The sequence below is a fragment of the Plecotus auritus genome (genome assembly GCF_963455305.1).
Source record: "Plecotus auritus genome assembly, chromosome: 11".
NCBI lineage: Eukaryota > Metazoa > Chordata > Mammalia > Chiroptera > Vespertilionidae > Plecotus > Plecotus auritus.
Window position 1 is genome coordinate 41,016,352 of NC_137777.1, and position 12,229 is coordinate 41,028,580.

At 39.3% G+C, this 12,229-nt stretch overlaps 1 protein-coding gene across 1 annotated transcript in view; it reads right to left on the reverse strand.

Moving 5' to 3' along the window:
- Positions 1–3,016: 3,016 nt before the first annotated feature.
- Positions 3,017–12,229, reverse strand: part of EYA1 (EYA transcriptional coactivator and phosphatase 1) — a 153,060-nt gene continuing 143,847 nt past the window's right edge. Inside the window, exon 16 of the mRNA XM_080647229.1 lies at positions 3,017–5,055. Coding sequence (XP_080503355.1) covers positions 4,975–5,055 — 81 coding nt within the window. The 3' untranslated portion in view covers positions 3,017–4,974. The remainder of the gene's footprint in view (positions 5,056–12,229) is intronic.

A 12,229-nucleotide genomic window follows, 5' to 3' on the forward strand; every position in this document is an offset into this window, starting at 1 on the left:
ACATTTGAAGTCAGACTCAGTGTAGAAAGGTGCCAGGCTGGGCGCTGATGCAGGAGCCTGTTTCTAGCCTCTTTCTCTTTCTCCCATCAAGGTGGGCTGGGTGTCATGCTCATGTATAATGAAAGCATTGAGCCTGAAGTTAGGACCTACAGTTAAAGTGCTTACCCCTTGGCTGGCAAGCCCCTCGCCCGGCACTCTGTGTGCTCCAGTCCCATGCTGCCTTTCTCGTCTTCCGTGCTCTACTCCTTCCCGTTCTAAGCCTCTCGCATGCTCTCCCCACCTCCCCACACTGCCATAGCCGGCTTTAGCCTCAGGTCTCAGCTCAGACATCAGCTCTTCAGGGAAGTGTTTTTCCTGCTGCCCCATTGGTGATGCTCATTAAAGCTCATTTTATCACCGTAATCGATTCTTTGTCAATTGCCACCGTCCCCATCCTTGAGGTCTTGAACTAGACTGTCTTTTGTATCTTGTTTCCTGGGCTAGGACAGAATAATGCAGTGAGCTTACAAGTGGCCTGTGCAGTCAAGGAGCTGAGCCTTAAGTTGGGGAGAAAAAATGTATGTGAATACTTAGCCAGCATAATAATCACAATATTAAATAATATGCCAAGCAGTGTCCCAAGCATGGTATACGTATTAACTTAGTCATAATAATGCCCTAATGTAGATATTGTTATGCCCATTTTACAGATAAGGAAATGAGGGCACAGAGAAGTTAAATAACTTGGTTAGCTAAGTCAGGGAAGCTGGGATCAGAACCCAGTCAGTCTGCCTGCAGAGGCCAGGCTCTTAACCACTAGGTAACACTATCGGTCTCACAGTGGTGGTGAGAGCCCTTCCTTTGGCGGTGTCCACATTCTAGTGTCTCACCTCTTCCCGCCCCCCCCCCCCCCAATCCAACCCATTAGCAAGTCCTGTCATTGCTGTCACTCAAAATAAGCCCAGATTTCCATTTCCCCATCCTAATCTGAACCTGGCCATTGCTCACCTGGGCTGATAGCTCGTTTTCCCATCTCTCTTGCCCTCTACAGCCCATTTTTACCCAGTTGGGTCACAGCCCTGAGAAGACTCCTCAGTGGCCTCCCATTCCCTTTGGGATAACACCCAAAGCCATCTGTGACCTCAAGGTTTTCCCAGTCTCCATTCCTTTCCCAAGGCACCTCTTCTTGTCCCACGGACATGAGTTTTACTCCTAACACACACTAAATAAAAGTATTTTCCCCTGAGGACCTTTGCCTACATGCTCTGCCCCTGAACTTTACATGCTGCCTACTTCTTAGCATTTTGTCTCAGTTCAAACATCTGGTCTCTGTTCGTTTCCAAGGAAGCTTATGCACTGTCACTTACCCATATCCCTTGTTTTAATTTTCCATAAGGAGTGTTTCCTAGTGAATATGTCTTATTCATTAAGTCATTTCTTGTGTGTTCCCACCTGCTCCAATGTCAACACCATCCTTAGGAGCAGGGACTGGCTACCTTCAGCACCTTGGACAATGCCCTCATGGTGGGAACCCCATGAGTCTTTATTGCAAGGAATCATAGGACTTGTCTATAAGACTCTAGACCAGTGGTTCTCAATCGTAATGTAAATATCTGTGTTTTCCGATGGTCTTAGGTGACCCTGCTAGTGGTTCTCAACCTGTGGGTCGTGACTTGTGGGTCACGACCCACAGGTTGAGAACTGCTGCTGTAGAGCCTAAGACCATCGGAAAACACAGATATTTACATTACGATTCATTAACAGTAGCAAAATTACAGTTATGAAGTAGCAACGAAAATAATTTTATGGTTGGGGGTCACCACAACATGAGGAACTGTATTAAAGGGTCGCGGCATTAGAAAGGTTGAGAACCACTGCTCTAGACAGTGGGTGGGAGAAGTTCAAGAGAAGGAACTCACACTGTGCACCATGATGGAAAAGAAGGCACTGCAAGGGAGAGGGCACTGGAGCTTGACCTGGTTTGGGTGGTTTGAGGGTGGAGGGCCATTGCCGGCAATGGGGAGTACTCTAAGCCAGCGGTCGTCAACTGGTGGTCCATGAGGTCCAAAAGGTTGGCGACTGCTGCTCTAAGCAGAGATAAGGCAGGGATGCTTATGGGTTGTTTGGTCTATTAAAGGGCCCAGTTAATGTGCACTGAAGGTTTGCTCAGAACCATAATGCGAGAGAATGTCAGGAAGAAACTAGACTGTATTTGGCAACTCTAGAATGTCAGGTAGAGAAATTGGGGCTCTAATCTATGTTCAAAGGGGAGCCTAAACATTTTTGTCAGGAGATATGTTAAAAATGGTGCTTTAAAAAATTCATCTTTTGAGGGTATGTCCTCCATTTTGCCCATTTCCATACTTTCTTCACCTGATACCTAAAAATCCCTCCACTGCCTACCCCTGCCTCTCTCTAAAGCCTTTCTCCAAGTATTTTCCATCTTTAGGAGTTCTGAGTGTGCTCAGACACTTCATCACTCCTGCCTCTTGGCTTGCTGCATGCGTGTGAAAAATGTACATCGTGGGCCTGATAAATGGCTCAGACAACTGCATGTTGGATTATCACGTGTTTGCATGTTGTGTGTCTAAGATGAAATCCCAGGAGGAAGCAAGTTGTGCTGGTTTATAGCTCTCTGTCCGTGAGTAACCTGGCAAACTTTTAGAAGTATATCTTGTGGGCATTCTTTTTTATAAAACTGCTTTATATTGCTGTCCCTCTGGTGCATAAGTGGCTAAATCTATGCTCTGTCACTCAAGATCTTTAATGCTGAGTTCTGTTCTATAGTAGATACATTTGAATGCAGTCTGGCTTACAGAGTTTTGGAGGAAGGAAAGAGCTTTTCCATTCATCTGTTCTTACAGTGAACAAGAACCAGCTGTGACCCTTCCAGGTTAGTCTCCTCAGGGACTGATGAAGTCATTACTAGAATTGCTTCATGCAACTTCTTTTGTTGGACTATGAGCATTTCAATGCAACCAGGTCCTGCTATTTCTTGTAACCAGGAGATAAAGAAGAAAATACAACCAAGGAGCTTACAGTACTTCACAAATCAATTTTATTAATTTAAACACAAAATTAATGAAGAATTCTGTACACAACTGTGGACACAACACACCTTTATACAGTAAGACCAAGATAAACTTTGTCTTTTCAATCTGCGGAGTAGAAAAACATAAAATGAAAAGACTAAAAACTGTCAAATTCTGTTTGCTCCAAGCAAAAAACAAAACAAAACAAAACAAAAAAACCGAAAACAATTGTTAAATAATTTGGAGAAATTTTCAACTGACTAATTAATTCTAGCAGCAACATGAAGAAAGGGATAGGGTAGCTCTTTAGCTACTTTGGGTCTTAGCTGGTGTTTATGCCACCCAATATAATATTAAAGGAAATTCATCCAAAAAGTAATTTCATGACAACAGAAGGCTTTATAGATAAGAGGAACTAGTGCTCCAACTAATCCCTTTTGGAGAAACGTTTTGTATGGTACAACAAAGATGACAATTTTTATTTCCCAGGTTTGTCGTGTAATACGTATGACAGGTGAAGGGAAACATTATTTCTTGGTGATGATGACTGCCACGTCCACTGCCAGCAATGAACTTTCCTGGGAGGGTGGGCGGAGTGTGGAGGAAAGCAGAGGGAACATGAATGTAGAGAGTAATGCAAAGTTTTGCTAATTTCCAGATGTGTGGTGATGTCCTCCTTTATCTAAACAAGGAAATGCAGACACGATCATCTAAGCACATGAAAACTTTGCTAGTCTCCAATTCATGAACCATTTCATTAATAAAATATATCTATCATCCACATATTTTATGTGGGAAGAAAAAGCATTTGAATAATCATTTTTCCAAGTACTTACATATAATACATTAGTCTTTGAAAATGAAAAAGTGAGGTTCTAAGAGGACTTTTTATTCAAATGATTAAAGACACTGCTGTATTATTTTACCAAGGCCTTCTTCACAGCACACACAAAACAAAGAACTGATTGGGGGAGGGGAGATTTGGAAAATGAAATCCTATTGACACTTGACATCCATGCTTTTGGTCTTGACAACATTATCTAAAAAAAACAAACAAAAACCTATTATCTACATATTTATACCCAGTACACTTCGCTAAGGCCCTGCACACGAGTCTGTGCATGTACTGCCTCATACTTCTATCAAGGCATTGCTGCCTTTCAATATTTTCTAAACAATATGTAAAAGAATCATCCATTATTACAAATTTACACCAAAAATTCTTTCTGTACATGATTGTCTCAGTGATGTACATATTATACGTTTAAATTAGACATACTTTAAACTACTTTGCAATGTGCTAAAATTCAAAGTCCTTGCTGTGTCATGAGGCCAAGGCCTTCAATCGCTTATTTCTTAGGCTATTCATAGTCTCTTCAATTATTGGATGCCCACAAAGTCTGTTCAAAGGAACTGAATAGTACTCGGATTATACCTCAATAAAGCTGTTTTTTAAAAAGTCTGTTCATAAATAAGTAGAGGTGTGCAGATTACCCTGGGTATAAGACACCGAAAAGTAAACCTTCTTTTTAAGAACATCCCCCACTGGTATTCAGGAAACATTTCCGTCTTCATTGTGCAATCAAGTTTGCTGTATCGGAGAAGCTGTTTATGTCACATTGAAGATGCTAAAGACTCGGGCGTCTGCAGGTCCTTTCTTCACAGGTTTGAACCATGTAGTTAACCATGTAGTTAATGTGGCAAAGACACATTACACTGTACTAGAACATTCTCATGGCTTATTTTCATTGGATTCACAGTACTCGAGGCAACAGCTGTTTGAAGAAATAGACGTGCGTGGTCCTTCCTTTACCACGAGGGCAGAGGTGAAGGCCGACAGCAGCTGGGCGTCACCACGCTGAAATGGGCAAGTTCGCTAGTCTGGCACCGACAGGGACTCAGGCCTGCTGGGTTCGTTCCTGGTCACAGGGCAGTTAAGCGGTTTCAAAGTGCTATGTGGCGGTTACAGGTACTCCAGTTCCAAGGCGTGGTGGAGGGCCATGAGGTCCGAGTGGCTGGAGATCCTCCAGAAGGGCATGGCGTGCTGGGGAAGGGCAGACACGGGTGAGGACAGACCAGGCTCCCAGCCCCAGCCCTGACCCCTGCCTTTGCAGTCCACTCCAGTGCTCCTCCCCTAGCACTGCCAGCTAAGATCTTAACATCACAGCTGTTTAAGCAAAAATCCAAACTTAATGCTCCCCTAGGAACACTGGACTGCATTTTAAAATGTGAGATTTCTTGAGTAGATCTATACCATGACTTGAATGCAAATTTCAAGCATAGATAAAACAGTAACTATGACTGAAACTTTGTCAAAAACCGTTGCCTTGGGAAATATGTATCCAGTGGATATTTAATGCTGAAGGTCTAAGCAGTTTTCCTTAGTGGGTAGTATTTTACAAAGATTCATTTTAATCATGTAAGAAGCAACTTTTTTTCATTTACTTCCATCAGGCATTCTTTGCATTGACCTTAAAGTGGCTTTACCACTTGGGAAAACCTTGAAAGAACATTTTAAAGGTGTTTTTTGTTTAATCAATCTGAACATCAAGTTTAAATGATGGTAATATTTGTAAAACACCTGAATTAGCCAGAGACAAAACAAAACAGGTTACTTCATCCATTTAGGATGGATACAATATTATACACTTTCCCTGCTCAAAGGCATATAGTAAATACTTATTCATCAGCAAAATCTTTTTCTTAAGAGACAAAATTCTATTTATTTGGGGAATAAAGACAGTTGGGTTGTTTTTCTTCTTTTTTGTTTGCTTGTGTGTGTGTCCCCCCCCCCCCAAAAAAAAATAATGTGAGGGCCTGGGTATACTTTGCAATTATGGTTCTATGGAATTGTTTAAAAACTCAGACTAATAGAATTTGGCATGGAGGCAAACAGTGGGCCAGAAGGGTTTGGGGGTTATCTGTAGGGAACAGTGGAAACTACTCACTGTTTTGGTAGCTGTTTTATTCTGGAAAAGCAAACTATTAAATTACTTATTAACATATTTTTCTTGGTAATCTGCTAAAAGCATATACCATAGTCTAATATCAAATGTAGATCTTTCTTGACTCTACATCTTTACCCTTTGTAACAGAATAGTCCAGAACCAGGTACTAGAAATCTGTTTTCAAATTTTTAGGATGCTCCATCGATAGCCTTAGACTCGAAAAACAGGCTGTACTATTTTGCATTCATCCATTCATGAATGTTTTGAGTTTGCAGGCATGGTGTAGAAGATGTCCCTGGCCCACCGTCACAGCCTGTGGGTGAGTAGCAGAAATGTACACTAATCATGAGTGTGCACCTATGTATTATAAGAGGAGTAGGAGGGGCCAAGCCCCTTTGCCAGGGGAACTGGGAAACACTTGATAAGAGGAGGTAACAGCTGAGCAAGGTCTGAAATGACCACCACTAAGAAGTTCTTTGATGGCTGTTTGTATTGGGGGGTTGAGGATAAAGGCGAAATTCACTATTAGGATACTGGCTGTGTGAGAGCGAAATATGTGGTTAGTGACGTGATTGGCTGCAGGAGCCAAATGACGCAAGGCCTCCTGCACCCTGGTAAGGAGTTGATTAATGATGACGATAGCTATGATTTACTGAGTATGGTGCCAGGCATGGTCCTAGCACTGGTCACAGACTCTCCCATGTAAGCCTCTCTATTATCACTACTGATGAAAAACTGAGGCTTAGGGAAGGCACAGAGAGGAGATGTGAATAGCAGCTGGTAAGGAGTAAACCCAAGATTCATACGAGGTCTGGTCTGCACGCTGTAATGCCTCCTAACTATTCTCTGTGGCCTTTATATTCAGCAGTAAAAACACACACTCCTTCCCATGCTCTGTTTGGTAAGGGACACTGAATAATCTGAGTGACTATGATACATGGATTGGGTTTGAAAAATGTTTACTCAAAACTGTCCTTATTTTTCTCTTATTAGAATAGAAATTCATGCATATTATAAAATATTTGTAAAATGTAGAACTATACAAAGAAAATCACTTCTAATCCTACTACCCAGATAACCTTCATAAATGTACCCACTCATATTTGAAATGGCGTGTGTATATGCAGTAGTACAGGCATACCTCGTTTTATTGCGCTTCACATATGTTGCATGTTTCACAAGTTGAAGACAAGATACTCACTTTATTGCAGTGGTCGAGAACTGAATGTGCAATATCTCCGAGGTAGGCCTGTGGGTACCATTTAGCATCCTGTTCATTTTACTACCTAAGCCCATTTTCAGGGCAACTGTCTTTATTATAAACACATATAAAAGTACTTGTGAGAAGTGGAATGCTTTTTTTCAGAGCATGTTCAGTCAAATTATTTTGCATGCCAATTATCTGAGGTTAGACTTGTTCCTCACAGACAACAATACAAACTAGAAAGCTATGGGAGCTCTCAGAAGCATGGCGTGTAGAACACAATGATTGGCTAAGAAATTGAAAAGGGAACTGAAAAAAATATCCAGCTGATTTTTTGGTACATGGTTAATGTATAAATTGAGCATTTAATTCCATAGTAAACCAAGGACCTGGACAATGGCTATATGTTTTTTCTTTATGGGCTGAGGAGGTAATGTCAGCCTAGAGCACATTTACTGTAAACCGTTTTACTTTTAGACCATATTAAAAACACGTTATGAAAGGAAGGTGAGATTATCCACAAAGATCCCTGCATTGCCTTGTTTAAAGCCATAAGGATTTCAAGGACAGCAGTCTTTCTATGTAGAGCATTAATAAACACATGCCAAGCAGCACCCTGAAACACGTTCAAATGATGCGATATGCCTGTGGTATATTACAGACAACTCATCACAGTGCAGTAGTGATAGGGTCGTTCGAGCAAAAGTGTAAAAGTTTCTACAACGATAAGTGGCAAACCTTAGGTGTATGTGAAAGAGAACAGGCCGTGTCTGGGGACGCTCTCAACATGAGGACAACAGCTCCATTATCAGCAGTGCTGCATATCATGAGAGTAATGATCTCAGCTATAATCAGGTATTCCACTCTCTCTAAAATATGTACACTTACAATTTACGTTACTGATGACTGATCTCAAGGGCTCAAACTCATTTTAACAAATAATTAGAATTAATATTGCAAGATCATATTTTCCCTAACTAGGCACATACTGATGTGAAGATTTTATGGATCTAAAGGAGACCAGGAGAAGTAGGTACAAGGTAAATAATTTTTCCCACACTAGTGTTTAGCCTGGAACAAATATTTCTTATATGAAGTCAGATATAGTGCCATGGTGGGAGAATGAGATGATACCATACTCTGAGATGATACCATACTCTCAAATCCGACTTTAGTCATGTGACATTGAATTATGACAGTCTCCTTGGAAATTGTTTTATATATCTATAAAATGAGGGCTTAGGGAAAATGACTCGGGGTTGTTTCTAGGTTTAAATAAAGTCTATGACCTATAAGTACTGTAGCTACAGAAGATGGTTAACATATAATATGTACATGATATATGCCTTCATTGACAAGAACCAGCAGGCAAGCCATATCGACTAAAACTATATCATTATAATATAAGGTAGTGTGGGATTAAGGGTCAAAATGACCTAGCTAGAGCAACTGGGCAAAAATAAAAGGCATCAGAATTAGGAAAGAAGTAAAACTGTCTATTTAATGACAAATTTATAGAGCATTTTGAAAATCCTAAAGACTCCACCAAAAACCTAATAGATCTAATCAATAAATTCAGTAAAGTTGCAGGATACAAACATGGTAGCATTTATACATAATAATATCAAATTAACTGAAGAAATAAAGAAAATGATCCCACTTAGCAGTGTCAAAAACAATAAAATATTAGAAATAAATTTAACCAAGGAAGTGAAAGATCTCTACACTGAAAACTTGGAAATATTGATAAAAGACACAAAGTGGAAAGGTATCCTGTGTTCATGGATTGGAATAATTAATATTGCTAAAATGTTGATACTACCGAAATTCATCTGCAATAGCAACCAAGATTCCAATGGCATTTTACAGACGTAGAAAAAAATCCTAAAATTTATATGGAACCACAAAAGATCTGAATGGCCAAAGTAAATCTGAGAAAACAAAACGGGAGGCATCACTCCCTGATTATCAAAATATTATGGTACTGGCATGAAAACAAACACACAGACCAATGGAATAGAATAGAGTCCAGAAATAAACCCATGCATATATGGTCAACTAATATTTGACCAGCGAGCCAAGAATACTAAATGGAGAAAAGACAGTATCTTTAGTAAATGATGCTGGAAAATTGGCATTTTACATGTAAAAGAATGAAACTAGACCCCTATCTTGCATCACTGATAAAAAATAACTTAAAATGGATCAAAGACTTAAATATAAGACTGGAAACCTAGAAGAAACCATTTCTCTTAAAGGGTTGACATCCAAAATATATAATGAACTCATACAATTCAATAATCCAATTAAAAAATGGGCAGAGGACCTGAATAGACATTTTTTCAAATAAGACATACATATGGCCAACAGGTGCATGAGAAGGTGTTCAACATCACTATTCACCAAGGAAATGCAAATCAAAACCACAATTGGCTGTTACCTCATGCCTGTTAGAACAGCTATCATAAAAAAGACAAGGAATAACAAATGCTTGTGAGAATGTAGAGAAAAAAAAAAAACCTGTGCACTCTTGGTGGAAATATAAATTGGTATAGCCATTAGGGAAAACAGTCTGGATGTTCCTCAAAAAGCTAAAAATAGAACTAGCACATGACTCAGCAATTCCATCTCTGGTTATATAGCCAAAGGAAATGAAAACACTATGTTAAAGAGATATTTGCACTCTCACATTCTTAACAGCATTATTTACAATAGCCAAAACATGGAAACAACCTAAGAGTCTATTAATGGATGAATGGATAAGGAAGATGTGGTATGCATATTCAATAAAATATTATTCAGCCATAATGAAGGAAATCCTGCTATTTGTGATAATATAGACCTTGAGGACATTATGCTAGATAAAATAAGTCAGAAAAAATAAGTCAGAGAAGAACAAATATTGTATATCATTTATGTGTGGAATCTAACAAAAAATAAAAAACACTCCCCACCCCAAACTCAGAGAAAAAGAGATCAAATTTATGTTTACCGGAGGGCAATTGGATAAAGGTGGTCAAACAATACCAATTTCCAGTTATAAGATATTGAAGTACTCAGGTTGTAATGTACAACATGGTGACTATAGTTAACACTGCTGTATGGTAGATTTCAAAGTTACAAGAGTAGATTCCTAAGAGTTCTATCACAAGGAAAAATATCTTTTAAAAAAATGTATGTGAGGTAATGGATTTTAACTAAACTTATCATGGCAATGATTTCATAATATATGTTTATCAAATAATTATGCTGTTCACCTTAAACTTATACTGTGCTATTTGTCAATTATATTTCAACAAAACAAAAAATTAAAATGATAAACTCAGAGAGAGGAGAGCTCACTTGTAAGCTGGAAAGGGGTAAGTTGGGTCTACACTGAATTTGAAGAACGGGCTAAGTTGGTTAAGGAGATGGTGTGTTCATGATACAGACTAATAAAGATTTTTCCAGGTAGAAGTACTTGGAATATCTAGCTGGGAAGGGTGGCTGGCTGCCAGGAGAGAAACTAGGCAGAAGGACAGTGGAGTTGGGACAATGGATTGAAGACACAGTGAAGAGAGAATTCACGTGACAGGAACGAGGTAGAGAGCACTGGAGCAAATCCGAGTGGGTGAACTGGTTTGGGAATGCATTTGCTGGTATTCAGCGGGGATGGCATGGGATACCTAAATGTAACTAAGTATCTAGGGTCCTGGAACTAAAAACAGAGCTGATCACAAATCTCAGTAGAAATGACAGCTGAAACTGTGATATGTATACCAAGTAGAACATGTTTTGGGGTCATTAGCACAAAAATACTGCCTGAATAAGGGGAAAAGAATGACACATCCTTCCTGCTCCTCTTGCCTACACATGCAACTTCCCAAATTCCCTTTTGCTACCTTTCCTCCTCACCTGGTATTTTGCATTTATCCCTGCTGGTTATGTGTAAAACCAATAACACAAAAACCTGGGTGCATAGACACTTGCATGTAACTGAATTTTGCTGATTTAAACATAAGTACACATAAACTTTGGCCCAAGTATTGGAATTCTAGGATTTTATCCCTTAGAGACACTTGCCCATGAACAAACTAAATGAAAACTGTTCACTATAGAACTGTTTATAAGAGTTCATGCTGGAAACCACCTAAATGCTCAGCCACAGGGGACTTGTTAAATTACAGTACATCCACACAATGGAATACCGACACAGCAATGACTGCCAGTGTATAGTTACCATTTGTATTTCAAAATGAACATATTTGTGCTTTCATCTAAGGATCAGAAACAAGACAAGGATACTCACCCTTGCTACTTTTATTCAAGATAGTATTGGAAGTCCTTAACCCTAGTAATCAAGAAGAAAAAGAGAGAAAAGGCATCCAAAATTGGAAAGAGAAAGTAAAAAGTATTTGTTGATGACAATATACTAAATATTGAAAACCTTAAAGACTTCAAAAAATACTGTTAAAACAAATAAATGAATTCAGTGAATTTACAGGATACAGAAATTTATTGTATTTCTATGCATTAAGAATTAACTATTCATAGCAGCACAATTCACCATAGCTAAGATTTGGAAACAGCCTAATTGCCCATCAGCAGATGAGTGGATTAAAAAACTGTGGTACATCTACATAATGGAATACTACACTGCGGTAAAAAAGAAGGAGTTCTTACCATTTGCAACAACATGGATGGAGCTGGAGAGCATTATGCTAAGTGAAATAAGCCAGGCAGAGAAAGATAAATATCACATGATGTCACTCATTTGTGGAATATAATGAACAACATAAACTGATGAACAAAAACAGATCCAGAGACAGAGAAACATCGATCAGAACGTCAAACCTAAGGGAAGGTAGGGGAGGGTGGGGGCAAGGGGGAGAGATCAACCAAAGGACTTGTATGCATGCATATAAGCCTAACTAATGGACACAGACAACAGGGGGGTAAGGGCATGAATTGGGGGGGGGGTAATGGGGGAATAAGGACACATGTAATACCTTAATTGATAAAAAAATACCTTAATAAAAAAAATTAAAAAAGAATGAACTATTGAGAAAATAATTCCATTTACAATT